The sequence below is a fragment of the Pholcus phalangioides genome, unplaced genomic scaffold (genome assembly GCF_987345545.1).
Source record: "Pholcus phalangioides strain wild (caught in Gottingen) unplaced genomic scaffold, Ppha-v1.0 ptg000011l_1, whole genome shotgun sequence".
Taxonomy (NCBI): domain Eukaryota; kingdom Metazoa; phylum Arthropoda; class Arachnida; order Araneae; family Pholcidae; genus Pholcus; species Pholcus phalangioides.
In genome coordinates, this window is record NW_028301604.1 from 55,165,907 (window position 1) to 55,189,281 (window position 23,375).

The following is a 23,375-nucleotide window of genomic DNA, read 5'->3' on the forward strand; positions in this document are numbered from 1 at the left end:
CGTGTTGCAATTTTCTCAAATAAAAAGAAAGTTTCTCGCAAGGCGAAGTCTTTAGAAAGTTCTAGTGAAGAAGATGAAGATCGATATTCCTTGGTCTTCATATACTTCACTGAACTTGTCAAACAATGATGAGGCCTTTGAGGACCCAACAAACCATGAGATCCTGTGTGATGATTATATTCCTGCAAATGATGAATTTGTAATTGTAAATTACGAGGAAGAATACTGGCCTGGTCAAGTTGTGACAGTGGAGGCCAATGGAGCTCATGTAAAATGCATGACAAGATCTGGCAACCTATGGAAGTGGCCAGAAAATGAAGTCTTTTATCATACTGAAAAGGATATTGAATAATCAATACAAAAACCAAAGCAACAAAGCACCACAAGGAAATTCTCCCATGTCCTGAGCTTAAGGACAAATGGGGTTAAGTAAAAAAAACCCACGTAAATTTTGGTAATGTAAACAGAAAATGGTTCTTTTCTGTTTTTTGTTTTAATGATTTAACTAATGCTCATTGATTTTATTTTGATTTAAATTGTAATTTTTTGTAAGAACAAGTGGTTGCATTGAAATAAATAAATATATAATTTGTTTCTGTCTTCTGCAAATCTGTATTTTTTATTAAAAACGATTCAATATTATATGATATAATATTTGTAACACATTCTCTCAACTATGTTTCGAAAGCTATTTATAACACGGAATATTTGATGGACTACAGTTCGGACTTTATAACATAAATATATGGTCCCAAATTTAATTTTTAAAAATCCATATTTGAGCTACATAAGGAATAAAAAAAGTGTTTAATATTAATGCTTGATCTTTTTACAGGCAATATCAGCAAAAAAAAAAAAAATGAATGGCTTGAACACAGAAGTTATGATGATAAATCTAGAAAATTTTAATGTTATTTTGAACCATAGTTGTGTGAAATTACGGTACGTCAAAGTTGCCGCGTAAAGGGTGCTCCTCGTTTGATGATGGACATTGGCAGTGCTCGTGACTCGAGAAAGGTTGAGGACTCCCGACCTAGAGCATGTGTGAACGTGTGAATGATAAGAGTGACCCATAAACAGGGATGGGCTTAAGTATTTTGCGGCTCGGTGCAAAAAAAAATTGCTGCCCCTTTGAACAGGGGTTTACCAATACCCCAGGGTATCCATGGGTACTCTGGTGCCCGAGAACGACTGTAAAACTACTTCGTGGTCATAAAAAATGCCATTTGGCAATACATATGGACAAAAGTGTCCGCTTCCCAGTGAAAAAATTGCGAGTGCGCCCCCAGGCACTTGAAGGTTTAGAGCTCTCAAGGCTAGAAACTGATTATCTACCCAGGCCCTCAACCTTAGAGGTTCTCTATCTTCGACTGAACTTTAAGCTATTTTTTTGTTAAGAAGTTGAAGTCAAAATGTAATAACCCACAGGCGGAAAAACCTTAAATGCGCCTGTGGATGATTTATTTTCTCGTGTTTTAACGTGGATCATGTTGATGGTGGTTATTGACTTTTGCCGTATTTCTCTGAATAAGCATAGTAGTGTGATAAAAAATGAAAATAAAACACGTAAATCTAACGCAAACACGCATAAAACTAAAAACTTTTAGAAATTAAATTCTAGTTTCACGTGATACAGGAAAACCTGGTTATAACGACATCAAAGATTCTATGAAATTTTGCAACCAAGGTTTGAAAGACCTTTTAAATACGAAAAATATAATCGGATGCAATCAAATACTACTCATGAAATTATTTCATTATGATCATAGGCGGAAATAGACTTGGAAGTCTGAGGGGCATGGTCATTATTTCTGGGGGGGGGGGGGGTAACGGCACGATGATGATGTCAATTCATATATGCATATATACATTGGATCAGTCAACTTCACCTTTGACGCTGGGGGGGGGGCATGCGCCCCCCCCCCCGTATCTCCTCCCATGATTATGATTAGGAGTGACCATATTTCAGCGACAAAAATACAAGAAATCGGGATCATAAACACGGGAGATTGCTAATTTTTGCCAAAAAATTTATCAATTGTCAGCGAAATTGCCGTAAATTGGGCATAAATAAACCCCTGTTGAGAAATAACGTGCCGCAGCATGTTTTCATTTAACTGAAATGTATTTAACGAAAGGAATAAGTTGAATATGACGAAAGTGTGATATAAATATCTGTAGTGTGTGTCATATTCATTATAATAATTCATAAATTTTTTGCTTCATTTATCTCCATTCCCAATTTTAATAAAGATTGTGAATTAAACTATATAAAGCGTCGTAGAGAAAAAAACGGGGATTTTTTTTAAATGTCGGCAAAATTACGAGAAAATATGGGAATAAGCAAGATGGAGCGTCAAACGCGTAATAAATAATTTTTTTCACCGTTAGGAATAGAACATCTGACATACTTCCCTTGACGTGATGAGTTCTAGTTATAGGGATTTTTTAGGAAAACGTCTGAAACGGAAGCAAAAGCGTCAAAAAAGTATCTCGTAATTTCGACGTCATTGCGTTTTTATTGACGTTTAAACCAAGCTTCATTAACATTATTCTCTATGGGAATCAACCGGAACCGCTAACTAATGACATTTTTGCTTGGTAGGTGTCATTATTGTCGTTGAAAATAAAAAGCAACTTTCAGAAAACACGCTTCTTTAACATGATAGCAGTTTCGAAATGATGGAATGCCACCTTTTCGAAGGTGGTGCGCATAAATGACTAAATTTATTGTCGAAAATGGCTACTCCATTAACTGTAACATTTTAACTTGTTAAACGTTCTAGAGTACTAAGTACAAGCGTGAGGAGTATTTTGTTAGGGACCACTGCTGAATACGGACGCATTAAATCTTTTCTTCACATATTTGTTAAAGTATTTTGGGCTATAAGCATACTGATGTTTCAATATGTACTTGCTTGCTGAATACGAATTATTTTATTTCATGTCTAACTTTTGATTTTATTCGATTTCAGATCGAATCACTTACTCGTGAGTTTGTTTTAACCAATGACCAGCTGCAAAAGGTATCTGCGTGCCTCCTTCACGAGTTCCACAAGGGACTTGCGTGGGAGACTCATGACAACGCAGCTGTGAAGATGTTTCCAACTTATGTCACGGATGTTCCAAACGGAACAGGTAAATCTTTTCGAGCACTTGTGTTTCTATACACGTATTAATTAACCTTTAAAATGTCCGCGAACCCTATCATATAAAACAATCTTTTGTATACGAATTTTGCGAGCGAATTTTGACTTTCAGACTTCAAAATCACCGTATTTTAAAAATTAATTTTTCGTTTGCCGTTTTGTGCATTTTTATCTCGCGAAGATGTTACTCAAGAAATAAAAGCGGGTAGGAAACTCTTCAGTGCAATAATCATTCTGGAATGAGTAAAAACTAAACGAAACATTTATGGAGGTAGTTGAATCATTTTTTTTTTTTTTAAATGTCGAGTGCTCAAAAAAAAAAAAAAAAAAAAGAGTTCACAGTTTCTCAAATGAACGCATTTATAAATTTTAATGCTGTGGGAAAATGGGAAAAAAAGCATTGTGAAAAGGCGACACCGAAAATAATTTATTTTTTTCAGAAGAAAAAAGTTTTGTTTTTTTATAAGAATTTTTTCGATGTTTATCTCAACTAATCTTTTGTTGAAAAACGATTTATTTTCGTCCAATATCATTTAATTCCGACCCTTGCGTAGTTAAATAGAATAAATGATTACGCAATTCGAAGGATATTTTTAGATAATAGTTCAGAGCGGTTTTTCGATTGATTCCAAAGTAACCTTGAGCCTACTGACTGATAATTGCAAAGAAAAATCTACGTAAACAGGAGTAGTGAGTGAATATTAAAAGGTATGAACTAGGTAATGTAAACAAGGAATGCATTGAAAAGACGATGCAAAATTATGCTAATGAATTCCATGTTATTATGTAGTCTTGAATGCAACTGGAATGCTAATTTTTGCTTTCCATTATTCGTTCTTTGAGACATCCCACGACGTTCTGAATACTGAAGAACTTCGTTTATTTAATTTTTTGAAAAATTTCTGAAATAAGTTCAATTTTTAGTGTAATTTTCTTGAAATTAATAACTAACAAACGTAAAACACCCGACTCTAGATTTCTACCAAAAAGAACGTTTATTAAATATTCTACGCTTATTTAAAGCCATTTAAAAAATTGCTATTTTAAAAAAAGCTATTTTAAATTTGCATGTTCAATGTGACGTTAGTGTTACACTGCTGCAATTTCGTAACCTGTGTATAGGCATGACGTTTCAAGTATACGGATGTGGTGAATATTTTTGGATTTCATTTTTTGCGGTGTACAAGAAGTGAAACTTATATATAGATACAAGTGTTTTATTTATTTTTTCTCCTTATAAAAAACTATCGACTCAGATTAGCAGAAATCCCAGTGAATTCAAGTGGGAACTATACAGATTGCATAGGTAACAGGGTGTATGGCATTTTACTGGCGAACCGTTAATTCTAGAGGCAGACATTCTTACAAGAAAACGTATTCAAATAAAGTGTGGTACTCAGATGTGTCATTCGTGTCGCAAGGGGTTGCATAGTTATTGTAGTTATTAAAATAAAAATGTTAACTTTTTATACGAACACCCTGTGCTCAAGAACCAATCTACAAAGTTGTTGCCCTGTCTCTCCTGATGCCAACCAAAAAAAAAATTCCACGTTTTTAAGTGCAATATTTGTAGAGATATTCGAATTCTAAAAACGGAGGAAAGTTGGGGAGAAAACGGCGTTAAATACGCCGAATTATCTGCATTTTTTCCCAACTGTCCTCGGTTTTTCGAATTCAAATATCTGAGTGAATATTGCACTTGAAAATGTAGAATTTTATTTTGTTTTCATCAGGAAAGAGAGGGCAACAACTTTCTAATTTGGTTTTTGAGCACAGGGTGTCCGTATAAAATGTTAAGATTTTTATTTTAATAACTATACAACCCCTTGCAACATGAATGACATATCTGAGTACTACACGTTATTTGGATACTTTTTCTTATTGGAAGTATGCCTCTAGGATCAACGGTTCACCAGTAAAATGTCATACCCCCTGTTACGTATGCATCCCATCCTGTATATGTATATAGTATCGTATTTGACAAAGCAATTTGACCGTTTGCATTTTTGTGTGAGTGTATGGTCACTAAATACTTAATTAAGGCTAAAGCACATCGAGGAAACCAGCTTAAAGACAGTCAAACATTTGAAACTTAAAAATGAGAAATATTTTTTTTAAATATATAATAGAGGATTGCTCACCTGTCTAGATGTCTAGAATTTTTCTTTTCCGTTCTTGTAAAACGTGTTTATCGCATCATTCATTCGTATGGCGTAGAAGAGTCGAATCTTTTGACACATTCAATGATTTATTACGTCTCTCTCTCTCTCTCATCTTAATTCTACCTATTTTTTTTGCTATGATAATAATTGGCGTCTGTATGACAGCTTTCAAAACTGGACTGGCTATTTAAATTTTTTTACGCGTCACACAGAAGAAAAGTTTTCTTTTTGACTATTTTTTGGATGTTACATACTGTATATTAAATATATATTTATACATAAATTCACACATCCGCGTGGAGACCTAAAATAAAAGTTTTACTTTACTGTATAATTAAATGTTGGCATTATATTGAGATAATTATAATGAAAATAAATTATTTAAAATAAGCCAGAGAAAGAGACAAATAAAATGCAAATCGTTTTTAAAGACATGAGTTAAGTAATTACACTTTCGAAAAATGAGATATTCATGTGCATTGTTTGAATTAAGATGGTTAATTTTTTTCATTTGGAGGTTTTTAACTTTACTTTTGAACTGATAGAGACTTGAATAATTACTACCTTTTTATGAGCAAATAATTTCCACGTCAATGAGAACTTGCAGAATTTGGGATGGTTGTGCATCAATTAATTTTAAATTACCTTATTTTCAGAACAAGGAAAGTTTTTGGCACTTGATCTTGGTGGCACAAATTTTCGTGTACTTCTAATCACATTGGAAGGTGAAGATTTCCAAATGGAGAATCAAGCATTTAGCATTCCAGAACATATTATGCTTGGCACTGGGACGAAGGTAAAGTTAATACGCTTTACGACAAACTATTTTGTTGGTGTAGTAAAGCCTAAAAATTATTAAAAAGATGAAAATTTTCAAAAAATATATATATTCATACAACTTAAAAAATATATAATAAACGTATGTGAGAATAACGGAAATATTTTCTGTCACTTCATCGGTCATCACGTATTTCTATCAAAATTGTGAAAATTTTGATAGAAGAGGATTTGATAGAAGAGAACACAATTCACTGTACGTTAGAGAAAAGATACATTGAAGAAAATCACATTCAATTCAAAAACATTTGACTCAAAGTATAAATGTTCAGTTCACATGGTATCTTCTTGTATAATCGTACTTTTTCCTATCTAATATCAGAATTTGTGTTTTTCAGTTGTTTGATCATATCGCAGAATGTTTGTCAAATTTTATGGAAGAACAAGGAGTTAAAGACATGTGTCTTCCACTTGGCTTTACATTTAGCTTTCCCTGCAGGCAGGAAGGCTTGGCTCGAGCTCGTCTGACTCAATGGACAAAAGGCTTCAAATGTTCCGGAGTAGAAGGAATTGATGTCGGCCAACTCTTGCAAGAAGCTGTGAGGCGAAGAGGAGTAGGTACCTTTTCGTAGTATTTTTCTATCGGAATTCCGTCTTTTGCGAATAATTTTCAGAATATCAAATTATCTTGTCTCGAAAACACGTCGAAATGAATACTGAGAAACTCAGTGATTAACGAGTACTGTACGCAGTTACACTTTTGAGAAACACGAAATTAATGAAAATACCGTAACTTCTTTTTTTTCATTTCTCTTACAAAATATTGTTCCATTTTCACAGGATATTGACGTCAATGTCAACGCTATCATCAACGACACAACTGGCACACTGATGTCCTGTGCTCATAAAAATAGGGAATGTAGAATAGGTCTCATCATTGGTGAGTACCTTTGTTAAACAACGTGTTTTTTTTTCAGAACAATTTTTAAAATGTTAAATTTAAAAACAAATAAATCGAAATTTAATTTACAGATATGTAGTTTATTAATCAATAAACTGTGTTATGTGTGTGAATACGCAAAATTTTAGAAATAGTGAACATTTTTATAAGAGTATATTATGAGCTGATATGAAAAAAAAAAAAAAAAAACCAAAGAAATACTATCCTTACATTTCAGGGGAAAATAACGTCCCGCTTATTATACTGTTATATGATCGTTTACAATCGGGTTTGTAAATCACGCTCTACACGTTTTTATATCAAAATATCAAACTGCTGGTTTACATTGTTGAGCGGAAAAAACTATTTTAAATGGTATGCACAATATGTGTGTGTGTGTGAAGTGTTGCAGAACTAGTGATAAGCAACGCTATACAAATCTCGAAGCACTACTCACGTGTCACAATTGTGAATTTCGAGGTGCTACTATCACAAACAGTATACGGTATGTATGAGGCCAGTAATGTAGGTGTCATGAAAATATTTCGATTAGCAGAATGGGTAAAACTCATGATATTATGATTTACACACCTTTGATCACGGCCTTTGATCAAGTGTTATAGGTGCCCCACACAGCCGTATCATTCGTCTCGATCGAAGCTAGACATTTTCATCCAGATGAATGAGATGTCAAATAAGACTGTCAGTAGACTGACCGGACAGCGCGCACTTCATTATTTGAATTTCAACATTACCGTGACGATCAAACCGTCGATGATTGAAGCAAGTACCATAGAGTGACTAGTTCCATTTTTAACTGCTCGACGTGGATGAGAGACTGAGAATATGACGGCAGCTCTATGCAGAGACGGCTCGAGAAAAAATCTCTACCCGCGAGGGGCTTAATTTTGGCGACAAATGACAACGACAAAGCTTTTTTTTTATCCTTTCAACTCGGATTTTGCGCTCCTCCTCGAGCGGCGTTCCGTGCGGCCCAAGAGCTACTCCTGGCTCCATTAGGCTATGCATCTTACGTGCTATATTGTTCAAGGCCATGGTGGCTCAAATAATGGTTTGATCGTAAAGTATCTTGATACGTACAAGCCGCCGTCCATCACCTGAATCCATTTATGCCTATCATGCATCCCGATAGACGTGGAGTGTATCAGCAGGACAACTGTTTTTCTCACGGTTCCAGGTTCTCTGCTCTCACTCAAGAAGCAAGCATTCAAAGGGCTGAACGAATCAGTCAACTAGAATCCTGGATTTATATTCTCTTTAGTACGTTTTGGGACACTACGGAGAAAAGAGTAAGCGTGTATTATCCAACTATAGTCCCCACATCCTGCAGCAGGGGCCCCTAGGCTGAGATCTTTGGCGGGCTCCCGGACCGAAGCCACGTCAGTTCCACTCTTGAGGGAAGCCATGCATACAATATAAGTGGGCTCGTATTTCTAGGTCAATGACACTTCATTGTGTATTACAGGATCTATCAATTCTGAATCATGCTGTTTGGAAGCTTCACATTGACTGTAATTGGGATAACAACTAATCTTATAGCTTTCGGTATTACATATATGCATAGATTTTATAACTTTTTGTTAGCCGGAATTACAGTATAAAAGTTCGACAAAAATCTTTACAAAATTTGAAAAAACAACCAATAAGCCTATTCGTTACAGTCGTTCGAATATCACCGATGAATTTATTGGTTTAATTTTTGAAGTTCTATAAAAGAACTTTTATAAACCTTTTAAAGTGTGACCCCGATCTTAACCACATCTTTCAAGCTTTTGCGTTTATATTTAACGCAAAAAACCTATATATATACGTACTACTGTTTAACCTATTTGAATAATACATTCTAGCGAATGTAACCAATAGTCCTATTGGTTGTTTTTTTTTTCAAGTTTTAAAAGTATATCAAACTTTCATAGTGTAATCCTGGCTTTAGGTCGGGATTACACTTTAAAAGTTTTGTGAAAGCTCTTTGATAAAACTTGAAAAATTCAACCAACGAGATCACCGGTTGCATTTGCTTGAATGCAATCGATGCGCCTATTGGTTGAATTTTTCAAGTTTGATAAAAGATCTTTTATCAAACTTTTATAGTGTAATCCGTTGCACTATAAAAGTCTTAAAAAGTTCTTTTATAAAACTTGAAAAATGCAACGAATCAGTGTATCGGTTGCATACGAACGAATGTAGCCAATATGAAATTGGTTGCTTTTTCAAGTTTTGTAAAAAATCTTTTGTCAAACTTTTATAGTGTAATCCTGGCCTACGAGCGAGGTAGTGAAATTAAAAGGGAGGATGCAAATCACAAACAGTGTTTTTCAATGTGATCGATACCGATTTCCATAGAACTATTTCAATTTTTCGAATCTTCAATTCCAGGCACAGGTACAAACGCCTGCTTCATGGACACAGTGTACGTCAACGCAGGTACCCGACCAACGAAGACCTCCTACATGGCAACTGTAGATGATGAAGTTGAGTTATGGGATCACGATAAAGTAGAACCGCGTCAGGTCATAGTAAATACTGAATGGGGTGCGTTTGGTGATGATGGCTGCCTGAACTTTTTGCGCACAAAATACGACAGACAAGTCGATGAAGGTTCATTGAATCCGGGAAAACAACTGTAAGTAATTCTGCTTTCATCTCTATAAAATATGGATAAAATAGTTATATATACCATGTTTCCCCGAAAATAAGACCTGGTCGGTCGTATATTAATTTTTGCTTCAAAAAATGCATTAGGGCTTATTTTCGGGGTAGGGCTTATATTAGGAGCATTCTGAAAAATCACGCTAAGGCTTATTTTTTGGCAGAATAACTCTTTTTTTGAATGAAGATAGGAACAAAAACATTTTTGAATGAAGGTTATAGAAAAATCGACAAAAAAAAACTGCTTATGGCCGGGATTACACTATACAAGTTTGATAAAAGATCTTTTACAAACTTACTGATACGGATAATGCCAAATTGGCTGCATTTTTCAAGTTTAATCAAAGAACAAAACTTTTATAGTGTAATCCCGGCCTATGACAACGGCATTCATTGGGTAGCTGGAATATGCCATAGGCTGGTATTACACTATAAATTTTTTTTTTTAGAAAAGTTCTTTTATAAAACTTTAACAATATACAATAAGCCTATTCGGTTACATTTGCTCGAATGTAATCAACACGCTTATCGGTTGATTTTTTTTAGTTTTATAAAAGAACTTTTCCAAAACTTTTATACTGTAATACCGGCCATATGTTGTATTTTAATTTATCATCACAAACGCTGTGAGTATTAATTTCCTTTGATAAAAATCAAAGTCTCAAATTTATCTGTTTACGTACGCCGGGATTACACTATAGAAGTTTTTTAAAAGCTCTTTGATCAACTAATAAGTCAAAGGTTGCATTCGAGGGAATGTAACAGTTTTGCTTTTTGGTTACATTTTTCAAGTTTTATAAATCTTTTGTAGTGTAATCCCCCCCCCCGGCCATAGTCTATTCACCTCTCGTCCAAGGAAGCCTACTTGGGTGTGTGTGTGTTAACAGAAATTTAATTTTTGTTTATATTATAACTTATCTCAAGTATAAATTTCATTTACTGAGAAATTGAATTTTCCAGATGTTATGCCGAAACTAATATTTGAAAAGAAATGTGATTTGTCTTCCTTCTCCGGGAATCGAATCCGGGTTCCCTTGCATACCGGGCAAGTGCACTAACCAGTACACCAGAGACACACTTTTCAATTCCTTAGGGGTCATTCAAGTATTACGTCAGCATCGAGGGGGGGGTTTCGGATTTGCTGACTTTTGATGACAAGGGGGGGGGGGGTTTGAAGGTTGCTTACGTCATCAACCACCCCTTTTTGAAGATATGAAATATTCTAAGCTGCTGACGAAATTTTGCTGACAGGGGATGGGGGGGGGGGGTCAGTGTTTTGCTGACTTTTGCTGACAAGGGGGTCAAAAATCGTTGAAAATCTGCTTACGTAATACTTGAATGGCCCCCTTATAACACGCATTAGCAGCGTGAAGCGCTGAGTGGAGACTTGGCAGCCTCCTTTAATTACAGCAATTTTCGCCCTAGTTGGCGTTTTTGTATTAAGAGAAGGTATGTTTAGTTTCGGCATAACCTCCAGAAAATTCAATTTCTTAGTATATTTCGGGCCGAAAATATCCCATCTCTTAACACAAAAACGCCAACTAGGGCGAAAATTGCTGTAATTAAAGGAGGCTGCCAAGTCTCCACTCAGCGCTTCACGCTACTAATGCGTGTTATAAGGACTTGAAAAGTGTGTCTCTGGTGTATTGGGTTAGTACATAGACTTAAGATATAAATAGACCGCGCACGCTATTCATAAAACTTGTCGAACGTGAAGAAAAGATGAGCAGTATTGTCGGGGAAAGAACAGGTTCTGCGCTATTACATTTGGCGCATTTTCGCAGAAGCTAGGATGTTGCTGTGACGAAATTTGACTCAATTCGATCAAGTTGATGAAAACTTTCCTTCATTTTTTCAATGAATTTCACTCATTTTTATGTGAAATATTTAGGGAGTATCAGATTTGAAAAAATAAATTCTATAAAATAAACAAATATTGGAAAACGGAATTTTTTTATTTTCCATTAAGGGATAATTCTTAATAATTTCTTAACACATGGGTTTTTAAATTTTAATTGAATATATAATATTTGAAGGAAGTGAATATAAACAGTATAAATTTCATGAAATAAATTTTTTTGGCACAGTTTTTAATAGCTTTCTAAATATCTATACACACACAGGAAACAAAATATTGTATACAACAAATATATAATGTTTATGTTACTGTAAATTTGATAAATCCGTAGTGTGCGTTATCTTCAGAAATTCTGCATAATAGTTGGTAAATATATGCATAATTACCAATATTTTTAGTAAGTTTGATGAATTTCGTAGCATTTATCACTTTTTACGAATGAATCGAATAATTCTCAAAATGAAGTTAGTAAGTTTAATGAATATGGAAAAAATCCATGCTGAAATATCACTTTATTTCAACAACTTAGTTCTGTCCGTATGAGATGCGTGCACTACACATATTTCGCCATAAAAATTACATTAATAATAAATGCGAAGATAGAGAGAGATTTTTTTTCATCGCCTTAGTTCATGTTGGCTTTTGCTGTATTTATCAGCATATGCAAACATAACCGTTACGAAGAGGGGTAAAAATACTATTATTTTTAGAGGTTGTTATGCATTTTTATGCAAAACTGCAATTGTCTAGAGGGTGCGTTTTCCTCACATTCTATTTAAATAAAATATTTTTCATAAATTTCTCCTTCTGAAAAGCATATTTTCTTCCAAGTTGAGCAAAACTCGAATGAACTCACTAGCTCGCCAAATCTCGCCAAATCTTGCGGAGACGTATATTTCAGTTAAAACTTCATAAAACTCACAATTTCAATCATTTATTGCCAAAAATTCTATTAAAACATTTAATAATGATTCATGACATTTGAATTTTACCAAAACTTGGAACTTTAATTGAATTAAATCCAAAATGGAGTCGTTAAAAACTGAGACTACGTCAGAAATCCACTGCATCGTCAATTTAATATTCCAATTTTTAATTTATAAGAAGAGGAATAAGCAAAAAAGTATTCCCTTGTGAAAGGATACTGGTCCCCCTTTCCTAAACCGCTCAGAACATCCGAAAGCTGCGCAAGTGTTGGCCATTCTAATCAAAAATAAGACAGCGCGTGTAGATCGTCATACGAGTAGCCATAAGGAAAGCATTGCCAGCGAGATTCCCTGACCAGCCTTTCGACCGGAGTCACGTGACTCCGGATCTTTGCTTCACATTGTAACCCCTCGCGCGCACTCTATAGTATTATTACTCTGTGGGTTAGTATGAGCAGGTCCACTCCACTCATAATTATTCGTAAAAACTTCAACTAATTGCCTTTATATTCAAATAATTACGAATAATTATGAGCGGAGCGGGCCCGCTCATATTTCTCCCTTCCCACAAAAGAAACCAACTACACCAGTTTTGGTTTCGCTCAAGAATCCCCCATAATAGTGCGAGTGAGCCACCAAATAGACAAGTGAAACCTCCCATTCCTTAAAGAATGTCTTGGGGCAGAGTAACACCACATCTCCTTTCCCTGTTTCTCTCGTGGGTTCATTATATGAGATATCTTGTCCAGCCCTAGAGCAGCTAAAAGAATTTTTTTTTCTTCAGTTCCATTGAAGATGCTTTCAGAATACATCTGTTAAGGTTACAACACATATGCAAAAACAAGCAAAGAAAAATAGGGGAAAGTGACCTAATGAGATACTTTTTCTAAAATAGCTTTTCTGATTCCCTGATGAACAATTTCTTAATCCTGTCTTATATTGATTTTGTACACTATAAATATATCTGATTCGAAATATTGATTGAATTTTCAGAAAAAAATATTGCAAGCACACATGCTCAAAAAATTATTTTATTTAAATGTTCGAATCAGGTGTGTTTTTAACAGGTTACCCAATATGAGACGCCAAGGGTTCCTAATATGAGACACTATCCATTATTGTGCAGTCACACCAAGAAAGAAACATTTGCATGAAAAAAGTTATTTATTAAATTTAACTCATCATCCAAATTGAAAAGATAGTATAACAAATTAAATTTTTTACGAATAACAAACATTGCACAAAAACTCCTTAATTTCTCCACAATCCTCGTTAGACCATCGTGAGCATAGCATACATTTTTCCCACTTCTCTCCATGGGTGTCCCCTGAAAATCGAGTTGAACAGAACATGCATTCTCTCTGGATCCCACTCATCGTAACTAAAATCTGAATCATCTGAGTCCTGTAGAGTTGTTCTTCGTCATCACGTTTCGTCTTCACTCGAATCTTGACTTTTCTTCTAACAACAAGATTGGATGAAGTTGGTCATTTTCAGGAAATGTTCGTACCATGTCGTAAACATGTCGCTTTGAATCCATTTAGACGGGTGGCAAGTTGAAATTGAGCCAGAAGTAGCTCCTTCCATTAGAGAATGGAGCATATTTTTTCTAGGAAACACAATTAGTGGAGGACTGTACAACCCCTGCGTATTCACACAGGCCACAATTGTAATCAATTTCCCCTTTCTAAAGAAGTCAGGGTGTTTGTTTTCTACCATTTATACGGCTATAACTTTGTTCTTCTGCTGCACCACTGTGATCTCTGTCTCATCCACGTTAAATAAACGATGTGGAGCATGATTTATTTTCTCCATTTCTGGTTCAAATATGTCGAAGAAGGCGTTAATACTCTCCATATTAAACCCCGTGGCCCTAGCATGTGGCAACCCTTCTGTTTTTCTCAGTGACAAATTGGGGTGTCGTTTTAAAAAGCTGTGAAGCCATTTTTGTCGAGCTATTTTTTTCGCTTCGTTAAATAGATGACTAATTTCGTTCCTCACAGCTAATTGGAAGGCCATATGTTTGATGTCTGCACAACGTAAACCAAAAAAGCGTTCAGACATAATAACGCACATATGACATAATAATAAGACATATATTGCGATAATTGTTCCTCCAACTCTGCAGTCAAGGCCGTCTTTCTCCCCAAGCTGACTCCTATTAGTACCAACCGATCTTGCATCTTCCACATACCTTTCAATCGTGTCTTTTGGCACGCCAAATTCTTTTGCAACCTTGAGGTAACCCATCCTTTTCTCCTTAACAGCATTAACTGCTTCCACTATCGCTTTTCGGGACCATTTCTTCCGCTTTACAAGAGTCATCATAAAAATGTTAATTTGCTGAAGCCAAAGCAAATTCCATTGATAAGATAACCGGGAATACATGAGAAGAAGTGGTACTTTAGGCGTTGTGTACAAAATGAGGTCTCAATATGAGACATACCATATTAGGGGCTTCATTGTATCTCATAATGGGCACAACCAATGTTTAAGAAATATCATCGAATAAATCAAAAAATAAGCAAAACAATTGAGAAATCGATACATGAATATGAAACTACATGTAATGCTGAGTATGTGCTAATAACGAAATGTTTAAAAATAAATTACATCGTGCGTTGTAAAGTCCGTCGAAAAAATAACTTCTAAAACTCTTGTGCAGGCTGCGAAGTTAAATAGGCTCCTGAAGCTGAAGCCGCATGCAAATGAATAAGGTTATGTTGTTGGCAGTTCTATCTACCGTCGAGCTAATAGTGCATGCCTCTAACAACAGATGTTACCACCGTACAAAAGAGGTAAAGGGGTACCTCATATATATACACTGCTGGCCATCCAAATTGCAACACCAAGAAAGACAAGAGATATCGCAACAATATTTATTTTGTAGATAACATGTTGACCAAGCATCAAATGATTAAATTTATAGACTTCTGTGAAGTGTGGTTCCTGCCAAAATCAGAAGCCAGAGTAGCCACCATTGTTGGAGATCACCGCTGCCACACGCCTCGGCATTGATTCAAAGAGACTTTGGATGCCTTCTTAGGGTACAGCAGACCAAGCAGCTTCCACACGTTGCCAAAGTTGATCTCGTGCGGCAGCTGGGGATGTAATCTGGGTCAATCGTTGAGCAACCATGGACCACATGTTTTCTATCGGCGAAAGATCCGAAGAGCGAGCTGGCCAGGGAAGCAATTCAATCTGGCGATTGACGAAGAACCTTTGGACAATGCGTGCCACGTGTGGTCGCACATTATCCTGTTGAAATATGGCTGTGGGCAAGCCCTGAAGGTAAGGAAGGACAACTGGCTCCAACACCTCGGAGATGTAGCGCTGGCTTTTTAAAGTACCGGCAATGCGTACTAGAGGAGTACGAGAGTGATATCCAATACCGCCCCATACCATAATACCCGGTGCAGGACCAGTGTGGCGGTGCATAACGCAGCTGTTCAGCATCCTCTCTCCACGGTGTCTCCAGACTCGAATCCGACCATCGTGGTGTTGCAGACAGAAGCGTGACTCGTCAGTAAAGACAATTTCATTCCATTGTGCCGTCCACATCCTTCTTTCATCGCACCATTGGCGGCGGAGACGTCTGTGGTTCTGCGTCAAGGGTAGACGAAGCAATGGACGTCTTGCGGACAGACCACTCTGCTGTAAACGGCGTCGAATGGTACGCGCAGACACTGGGTGATGCGGTACAGACTGAATATGCTGTGCTATGGTTCGTGATGTGGCTGAGCGATCCGTCACTGCCATACGCACAATACGCCTGTCATCACGTGAAGTGGTGCACTGAGGTGGATGCGATCGAACACGTCGGTCCGTCGTACCCTCCTGCATCCAACGATTACATATCCGCATTACAGTTGTTTGGTTTCGTCCAACACGACTACCGATTTCCCTGAAAGATAATCCACAATCTCGGTAGGCCACTATCCTTCCTCTGTCGAACTCGGATACTTGATCAAAAGATGGTCGCTGTTTTCTACGAGGCATAATTGATCGTTTTTTTGAAAAAACCACAAGAAAAACACAATTGCCGTACTTCAAATCGTCGAAATCTCCAAGCCTTAAATAGCGCTTTGAAGTGGCGCCACAGGCGCGCGTGATGTGCGTCTGCGCTGAAATTCTAATCATTTGCATATCTCACCTCCGCTAATGCATGTTGTAAATTTCATATTATTTGCATGCTTCCTTCAGGGTGTTGCATTTACGGTGGCCAGCAGTGTATTAAGCAAGTATCTCATTATACGCCACTTTCCCCTATATATACACACAGTACACTTATATTAAAAAAACTATATCATTCGTAATTAATCAAGTGCATGATTAATGTTAAAAATAATAATAATGCATAAACACACTCAAAAACAAAGGAAAAAACATATCTGAATATTATGCCCTGAACTAAAAACAACATGTAGGCCTATATATCTCGACAAATACGATGTACTGACACTTTTTTTTTGTTCCATAAAATCAAGAGCCTAAAATACTTAGTGATGCTTTCAAATAAAACCTTCTTTTGCTCCCGATAAATAAAATAATGTAATATACGCATAATTCGTTTAAAGTGATCATTTCCCTCTTAAGCATGCTATTACAACAGAACACATAAAAATGACTAGGAATCCAACAGCACATATTAATACACATATTACTTCCTGCTTTCCACCAGGAAGTAAAGAGTCCTGCTGGAAACATTTGGCCCCATCCTGAAAGGAAGCCCGGTAAGTCAAATCAGAAACATGGTCAATTCATGAATTCTCATCGTTCGTTTAGTTCAGTTCTACGTGGGAATGTTCACTATTTCTCACTGTTGATGGCACTGTCACTGCGTTCTCATCGTGTTCAGTGGAAATGTTCGCCATTTTCCAATATTGAAGAAGACACCACTGCCTGTTGCACAATCCGTGGATATCATCCACTCAAGTTGAGATCGCTAACAGTACGAGCGACGCCGGTGTGTTGGTTAGGCGCCCTACTTCATCCACATATAACTGGGCTGCCGTCCGTTGCCTCCGACCTTTTGTAGCTGCTGTAGACCGCAGCTTCCAGTCTCCTCCAACTGCTGCTGCTTCTGTCCGCAGCCACGGGTTACTCTAGCGTCCCCGATTATCGTTAAGTGCATCGGCCCCATCACCACACGATAGTGTAGTAGGTAGGGCCTCCAAAAAATGGCTCGGGGATCCATGATGTTCTTAAGTCAGCCACCTCGTTGGGCAATTTGCCTGTTGCGGCGTTGTATTTGTATTTATATACACATATTTTTTTCATACCGCGCTCTGTTGAGCATCCTGTATATACATTAAAGTTTAGCTTTATAATTCATATAATAATTTTATACAGCGTACTACATATTCTACACATAAGTTTCCCTCCTTACTGTATTACCTCTAGGGCGAGTTGTGGAATCACTATCTTGTCTCACCCATAAGGTATTAATTAGACTTTCCGCCAACCGGTCACCGAGTCGCTCAATGAGTAATTTATCTTTTTCCTCAATGTGACTCGTGTGTGAAGGAGCTAACCAGGATATTAATTTATTTACTACCCCGTCGGGTTCCTCCACATTGCCCTGACTTGTACCCAGTCCCTCAAGATCTAGTGTCTTTGGCCTGGTCTCAGTGGTGACTGTTCTTCCCGTTCCGCACTTCTTGTTTGCCCACTTGATAGGGCAGTGCTGCGAGGACGAAGATTGTAACGTGTTTGTTGGTTGTATTCCCTTTCCATTGCCCTTGGATTGTTAGTGCTCGGAGAGATCTCGCTTGGGGGTATGATGGTCAGCCACAGTCCGCTCGTTTTCACCTGGGTGTGAAACACTATCGGAGGTTATTTCATTCTGGCCATGCTCATCTCTCGACACCCCACCTGTCCTGCGGCTGCTTGGGGGGTCTTGTGCATCAGTAGTCTGTTGTCCAGAGCCCTGATAACAAACCCAATTCATCTTCATCCACTTCGTCTCTCTCATCCTTGGGGCTGTCTACTTCTCTTTTTCTCCCCCCCCCCTTCCCTCGGCAATTCCAATTCTTCTCTTCTCTCCGGTCCCCCTTTTACCTGCTCCACATCTCCATATTCAAGGAAGTGCAGACCTAGGATGGCAAAGAGATCACAAACGAGGACCGGGGTGAGTACACCAATCTATTGTTCCCTTAACCCGTAATGTCCAGTTATGTAATTGTTGAATTGGTATGTAGAGTAACGTCTCAAATACATTAGATAAAGGTTACCTGCGATTGTGCTGATAGCATAAAAAATTTGTTAAGGAGATACGTTATAGTCTATATTGATGTCTGCTGTGTTAAATTTCTAAATTAAATATTTTTTATAGTAAAAAAATATAATAAATATTAATAAATAATATTAAATATTTTTTTAAAGTAAAAAATATTTAATTTAGAAGTTTAACACAGCAGACATCAATATAGACTATAATGTATCTCCTTAACACTTAAAACTTTTTTTATGCCATCAGGACAATCGCAGGTTACCTTTATCTAATGTATCTGAGACGTTACACATTACATACCAATTCAAAAATTACATAACTGGACATTACGGGTTAAGGTAACAATAGATTGTTGTACTTACCCCGGTCCTCGTTTGTGATCTCCTTGCCATCCTAGGTCTGCACTTCCTCCACACGGCACTACGGCCCTTTCATATCCCGCAACTCTCTTCCACTCCCCCAAATCCAAGCCCGCTCCTCCGGCTTTTTCTCCCAAACTCCGGGAAAACTCCAAAATTTTTTCCTTCAAAACAAATTTTCAACTTCCATATCTTCCTTCTTTCATCGGGTCTCCCCATTTTACCAAATGTAAGTGGATAGGGACACACAGACCCCGCGAATATTCGTGATAGAATATAACCCTGCATGTGGTTTGAACCGCAGCCAACTCCTTGGGTATTTTGCCTGTTGTGACCTTTGTTTTTGCATTTACACATGATATAGCAAAGCACCTATCAATTTCAGCAGAGCAGTAGCGTGCCTTCTCGGGGCCACGAGGCAGATTTTTCCTCGGGGCATCTCCTTGAAAGGCTTATGAAAGATTATAAGACGAAATAAGTGTACATTTTCTGTGGGTCCTTCTTCAGCTCGGGCCCCCGGAGCAGTACCCCAGTTGCCCCAGCCTAGTTCCGGGCCTGTGGACGTGCATCAAAATCTTAATTCCCCAATTTGGGAACCAATGGATTGAGCAGGTTGATTCCATCCCGTGCCTCCCAGATCGCCCGATCTTTCTTGTCTCGTTTTCTTTCTGCAGGGAACATTTGAAAATTGTCGTTTAAAACAAGCTCCCACAGTTCGCAAAGAATCTTGCAACTTTAATATAACTATGTCATTTTATTTTGCAACGTTTTGTTTCTTTTTGTGTATTTGCAGGTTCGAGAAAATGATTTCGGGAATGTATATGGGAGAAGTAGTTCGTCGAGCTTTAGTTGATCTGACCGCGAAAGGCTTATTGTTTGACGGAAAAATTTCAACTCAATTGCTCACCCCTTACGCTTTCCAAACGAAATATATTTCAATGATTGAGAGGTAAGTGCTGGATTGAACAAAGTAATATTTTTGTCGTTCGATTTTTTGATGATTTCAAATTAAAAAGAAACTTTTGTTAGGATCCACGCTATAGAAGCTGAAGAATATTAAGGGAAAAAACTATTTCTTAGTCTATATAGCCCTCATGTGCAGAAAATGTGATCAGGTGCAACAAAAATTAATAACTTTCTTTCACACAGAAATGCCTAGAAGGACGTAAAGAATATGAATCTGAAGTTCCATAGAGCTAAATTTTCTCTTTTTGTAAATCTATTTCAGAGATCTCTGAAAGTGTAGCTTCTGAGGAACACCTTATTATTAAGTTTTGCGGAAATTATGAAACAAACAATTTTTCAACTGTCATGTGTTAACTCGTGTTTTAGTTAACGAACTTGGCTTCTTTGCTGAACATGCAATGAGAGAAAACCCGTTTTACCGGTTCCATTTTATTAGGAGCCATATGGAGAGCATTTAAAAAAACCTACATTTTCCCTAATCTGAAAATCTTTCAGGGACAATTATTTTTGACAGTTTTCTTTTAAACAATAATTTTTATTATCTTCTCCATTATCACATTCATTATTATTGTCATTACATTTTCGCCCCAATTTTATTTTCAACCTCGATAACTAAATTTCTATAAATTTTTATTTTATTCTATGCTTATTTTATTCCAAAAACCATCAAATGATACATTTAATTGTACGAAAAATTTATTGGTAAATTAATTCAGGATCCAAAGGATTAAAAAGCATGAGCATATTGAGTTTAGTCTAAGATTTTACATCGATCTTAAAAAAATATATGTATGAATGTGTGTGAAAAAAAGTAAAATACGTTTTTTTCTCCTGAAAAAAAATCCAGTGATCGAAGAAGGGTATATGACGAAACAAGAAATGTCTTGAATCTTTTGGACCTTACTCATGCGACTGACATCGATTGTGAAAATGTCAAACTAGTATGTGCCAGGGTATCCACAAGAGCTGCTTTCCTTGTTTCTGCAGGTAAATAAATAAATAATTCTTATTTTTTTCGCTTACGTACTTGTTTCATTAGTATTCTTATATACATGTGTGTGTGGTGTCCATTCTTACCGTTGTCTATTAGCTAATTCCTTAACCCTTAGTTTTTGACGAAACTTCCAATCACCAAAAAAATTTTAATGTCACCCATCATTCCAGAAGCTGTTTTAGTAAAAAAAAAAAAGTTTCTAAAAAAATTAAAATTTTTGTACGGTCCCTTGGTTGCTTAGTAGAATATTCATTAGGCACTGGCATGTGAAACAAAACAGAAAAATCCATTCCTTCACGATCAAAACTGACCCATGTATAGCTAATCAAAATTAAAGCACTTTTTTGTTGGCTGGAAAAAAAAAGGGAGGGGGGGGGGGTTAACATATGAAATTTATTACGCATTTTATTTCCATAATAGTTACATTTTTAGCCGCGAGGTAACTCTTCAGATGAGTTAGTAGTGCTCTCAGATATCAAGGGCTACCTGTTGGAGAAAAAATGTAACTAGGCGCTCTCTCTCTCAAAAAAGGGGTCGGAGCATAGTGGGTCAAGTCATTACCTCTAAGTATCTCTAGGAGGTCAAGCCATTATGTCCAGTAAAAATGACAGAACTATTACTTTCTCCGTGTTATTGTTGTCCCTAGGATCTTGATAAGGATTGATTACCTCCATCGCTTTCTTCTGGATCTGCGCCTGACCTGGAGTCGATTTGCATCATGGGGGGGGGGGGTGGAAGTGCTGTAGCCCAAGTCAATAAGATACTCATCTTGGTACCAAAGGATGTTTAGAGATGTCACGAGTTCGATACCCGATTCGTCTTAGTCAGAAACTACGCTGGGTACAACAGAAACGGCGACATGGCTACAGAAAAAGATTGCTACTGCAGGAAGTCCTACACCAAGAGGTTAGCGTGCCACCATCTCGGTGAGTATAAAAACGCAAAGATATCGAACGCTGCCGTTCGGAATTGGCAATACATAGGCGGAGATAGACTTGGAAGGCTGGGGGCATGATGATGTCAATCCATATATACATTAGATCAGTCGACTCCAACTTTGACGCTCCCCCGTATCTCCGCCCATGCGGCAATATATTGCGGGTTCCGGTCTAATTAGCCCTCATGTGCAGAAAATGACTGTGGTGCGACAAAAATGATTAAATACATCAGTGGGATATCTGTGAATAAGATCTATTGATGGATACCATTGGCATCTATCAGTGTTGCACACTTCGGGAAACATTGTGTTAAATGATTTCGTTACGAAACTGTGCTGCATCCCGTTACCCAACCAGAAGAGCTATTACATTTATGGGGTATTATTGGACTTCTTGAAGATTTTCGTAAGTCCCCGACCCGTGTTTAGCGCACCAACCTTTGGCGACTGCGTCCTGCGCCGGCGTTTATGGTGTTACAATTACCATTTCAACGCCATTCATGGTTTTTGTACCACGCCGATCATTTTGCAATGCATAAAAATGAGTGTTGTCATTGGAATTTTTCGAAATTTTGGTTTCTGTAACTGTAACCCCGAGAGTTTTGTTTTTCTTCTCATTCTTCATTGCATACTCAGAAACACCTATATCTCGAATTTCATTTGCATTAGTTGATTTTTGCGGCCAATAGAGGCTCGTATATCGGCGAAGTTATTGTATGACCACCCTGTACATGATGGGTTCTGTATATACCTGTGGTAAAATAAATTTCTGACTACTATGTCAACTATTAGCTGTTCTTGTTTCATGCCTTCTATTTATTTCATTTGATTATACATTATTTTATCAAATCATATGTGTGTGAATGTCCCCTCCTCTTACTGATTTAATTTTATTTTCTATAGCTGTAGCAACAATACTAAACAAAATTAAAAGGCCACACACAACAGTAGGAGTAGATGGTTCAGTTTATAAGTGTCATCCACACTTCCACGATCTAATGGAAAAGAAAATTGAAGAACTTACTGTGCCAGATTATAAGGTAATTTTCTGAATTTCACTATAATTTTAGTAGAAATGATGCAGTTGTAGTAAACAGTATCTTCATATATAGTCATTGATTTATTATCCTCCTTCCTTAGTCCAAAATCGATTAAAAGTACTTATAATATATTGTGATAAAAGACAACGGGGGGGGGGGGGGGAGGAATATCTGATATCCTGCAAGACATGGACCATTTAACCTCTTTTCATCATGCAGAATTAACGCATCCTATTCTAATTTTTTAGTTACCATAGGGAAGTTATATTCCATGTTCCAGAAAAACTAAATTTCTCAACTGAAGATGCAGGGGGGCAGCAATATGCATAATTATCCAGCACTATATTCCACAAGGGTTGATAAAG

At 37.0% G+C, this 23,375-nt stretch overlaps 1 protein-coding gene across 1 annotated transcript in view; it reads left to right on the forward strand.

Moving 5' to 3' along the window:
- LOC149080586 (hexokinase-2-like) overlaps window positions 1-23,375 on the forward strand; it is a 48,998-nt gene that overhangs the window by 23,118 nt on the left and 2,505 nt on the right. The window contains exons 2-9 of the mRNA XM_089239723.1: window positions 2,976-3,138; window positions 5,968-6,107; window positions 6,487-6,702; window positions 6,929-7,028; window positions 9,426-9,672; window positions 19,867-20,022; window positions 20,887-21,026; window positions 22,874-23,010. Coding sequence (XP_089095849.1) covers window positions 2,976-3,138; window positions 5,968-6,107; window positions 6,487-6,702; window positions 6,929-7,028; window positions 9,426-9,672; window positions 19,867-20,022; window positions 20,887-21,026; window positions 22,874-23,010 — 1,299 coding nt within the window. The remainder of the gene's footprint in view (window positions 1-2,975; window positions 3,139-5,967; window positions 6,108-6,486; window positions 6,703-6,928; window positions 7,029-9,425; window positions 9,673-19,866; window positions 20,023-20,886; window positions 21,027-22,873; window positions 23,011-23,375) is intronic.